The sequence below is a fragment of the Stegastes partitus genome, unplaced genomic scaffold, assembly GCF_000690725.1.
Source record: "Stegastes partitus isolate 25-593 unplaced genomic scaffold, Stegastes_partitus-1.0.2 Scaffold935, whole genome shotgun sequence".
In the NCBI taxonomy this organism is placed as follows: Eukaryota; Metazoa; Chordata; class Actinopteri; family Pomacentridae; genus Stegastes; species Stegastes partitus.
Window position 1 is genome coordinate 45767 of NW_007578666.1, and position 3043 is coordinate 48809.

The 3043-nt window shown below is 42.4% G+C and overlaps 1 protein-coding gene across 2 annotated transcripts in view; it reads right to left on the minus strand.

Annotated features, from left to right (window-relative positions):
* Positions 1-3043, minus strand: part of commd10 (COMM domain containing 10) — a 64002-nt gene that overhangs the window by 8765 nt on the left and 52194 nt on the right. Inside the window, exon 6 of one of the 2 annotated variants that reach the window (XM_008294060.1) lies at positions 1144-1210. The exons of the other annotated variant lie outside the window; for it this stretch is intronic. Coding sequence (XP_008292282.1) covers positions 1144-1210 — 67 coding nt within the window. The remainder of the gene's footprint in view (positions 1-1143; positions 1211-3043) is intronic. 2 annotated transcript variants of the gene reach the window in all.

Genomic DNA, 3043 nt, shown 5'->3' on the forward strand with positions numbered 1-3043 from the left:
AGTGATACATCAGTGACGTTTCAAACCAAAACACCAGTGATTTAATTCTGCATTTATCATAATATTATGACACATAATTTCACAATTCACGTACCGAAAACGAGCTTAACAGACGGATAAACTGTCACGCAGCGGTAAGTCATTCTCAAGACATGTGCTCTGTTTTTCTGGAATATGGTGCAATAAATTGTGAGCCGAGTTAAACTTTTCTGTCAGATGACCTTGTGTTTTTTGGCCAGGGCCAGAGGTAGGAGGCAGGACCCCTGCGCGCAGCAGCTGAATCGTAATGAATGAAGAGACAGCAGCTTTTAATGCAGAATACAGTCGGTGTAAACATGGCCTGAACCTGAGGGCACGAGGAAGGTCCGCGCTACTATATGATCAACTGCTGCAGCGACTACCACATGATTACCCGCATCAATTTTTTATCCCCCCGAACACCGTCGGCTATGTTTATTGGAGCGCCCAGCCACGACGAAAACAATAGAAAAGAGAGCCCGATCCCTGCGGTGGTGGATAAGTTTGTTTCCTCCGGGCTATTTAAGTGCCCATGTGGAGTCTCATTAAACTTGAGATTGTCACTTTATCCAGAAATTATGCCACGTTCACACCAGGTCTTAATTAGCAGAAAAATACATGAAGACTGCAAAAAAAAAAAAAGGAAAAACTGAAAAACTGATTACGCAAAGTGTAAAGTGTGTTAATTTTTGAGGCCTTGCTATGTCCCACTTGGCATCACACATGGCATAAATGTTTCATCACAGAGTCAGTCCAGCGGTTTTGGCAATTCTGAGTGTTTAAAATAAAAAAAAATAAAAAAAACAATTACGCTACCACAATTAGCACCTATTCCAAAAATGCACACAGTGTTTTGCAGTTCAGCCCTGCTCCACACAAACAAACAGACACAGCCAAGTTTGGATGGAAAAGTTCAGGATAATAAAAAAAAAGGCCTCCTCCTGCCTTTGTGCGTCTTTCAGTGTGACACCAGAACAGCATTAAATCAGCATCAAAGGAGCGGGTTACTGTAATTTCACCAGCTGAAGTGCTCTGCAGAAAGATATGGTACATTATAGGTCCCCTGTGACTTTGCTACATTAAATGTCTACCGCGACTATAAGCTCGTTGACAGTTTTGTCCAACCTCTGCTGCTGCTGCTGCTGCTGCTGCCTGGTCGCTGGCTTTTGCCTGACAGGGAGAAATCTTGACACTGGAAGACAAAAGAGGCAGAAAGAGGGATGGAATACACAGGAGGCTGAGCTGTTGGATTCTGGCAACTCTTTATCCCTCCTACTCTCGGTACACACACACATACACTCTTCTTTTGTTTTGTTTTTCTGGCTTCACCCCACATCCACATCATTATAAATATGTACAAAAAAAAAAAAGTACAGTCCTTGCTGTTGCATTCTTACGTTGCCATGAGTACATAAATCTAAAGGCTGCGTAACATTCTTCCCATCTGGACTAACAAGTTGTGTGCACGCCTGACCTTTCCGTCTCTCTGCGGCCAGTCAGCTATTCTATACGCTCCTGTTTGCCAGTTAGCTTACAATACATCCGCCAACCCGTCTGCCCGTCCTCTCCTCTGTCTTTGCGCCAGGCGACAAGCTTCCCCTGGCTGTCTGAGGTGCAGTCGATCATCTCGCTGAAGGATGATCAGCGGGAATTATTGAAGGAGGACACAGTTGTCTTCCACATGCATTCTTTAATATAAAACGGGGGGTGTGAAGATGCTGGGTAGTAACTGGCATCGCATCATTAGGGACACTCTTTCATTTGGCAGTGACACTTTCAGAAATAAGGTGAGATTTACATTCATAACTCTGACTTTTGCGTGCAATCTTGAGCTTTAATGTAAAAAGAGCAACTCGGTGAGATATGAATGAGATGTGGGCCCACTCTGCATATATATAAGAGTGTGTTTAGTGCACTTGAGGATGACTGTGTTTACGTGCGCACCTACATTCAGCTGCACGGCCGTCTGTCACACTCAAACTACGGCAGCTGCTCTGTCAACACCGTCTTTTAATGTCCCCATAAAGATTTCTGCGATGTGCTGCGGAGCTACAGGTGTGCCGCCTCCTCTTTAATGGTGTGAGTGTTTCCATCCATCTGTCTATACCTCTTTAACATTTCTAAAGGTCTGTATCCACTTGACTCACGACGGAGGAGGAGGAGGAGGAAGAACTCCGGTGGGGAATTATAGAGACAGGTCAAAGGTTCAGCTGAGGAGAAAAACAAATACCAAATTGGCTTAAGCATTATGCCGCGCTGATTAATAGCTCTCTGCTCATTACGGCATGCTAATCAAAAAAGTGTAATATATCATAAATCTAATATGTTCTCCGACTACGTTTTCCAAAAAAGAAGGGGGTGGCATAATAAGCCAATTACGGTATGCTGACTATTGACCCTGGAAACTTTCAAAATGTCACGATCTATTAGCACCAGCATTTCTCAGAGCCGGGCATGCTGCAGGGTATTCCCTAAGCCAGTTAGCAGACATGCTATCGTAAGTGTGTACGCTCACTAAAGGGTATTAGTATTTAGATTGGATTTAGTGTCGAACATGATTCATTTGCGAGTGGTCACTAGTGGGTGTAATAAAACATCTTCGAAGTCTCATTCACTGAACTCGGTGGTGCTTTTAAAACATCTGCTGTGATCTCGCATGTGAAGCCTTTACAGAGAGTGTGAAGGCTGAAGAGGTTTATCATACAAATCAGTTCACTTTACAGTTACTTTAAACAAATCCCCTAAATGTTGTTATGCTAAATATTAATGTGAAGTTTAATTCATAGAAAGCACAGTTATCGATGGAAGTAAACAGTGTTTTTAAATGTTTTACTTCTCATAAAGGTCTATAATTCTTATCTTTGAGTTCGATTGTTCAGGACAGATAAACAATGTCAGTTTAGTTTGGTTTACCTTCTTGTTGACATACCTGAAAGGTTTAATAAAAAAAAAATGTAATGTAAAGCTGAAGTTTACACCCTGGCGAACTTTATCTGATGATGAAGATCATGTGAAAGGATCGTAA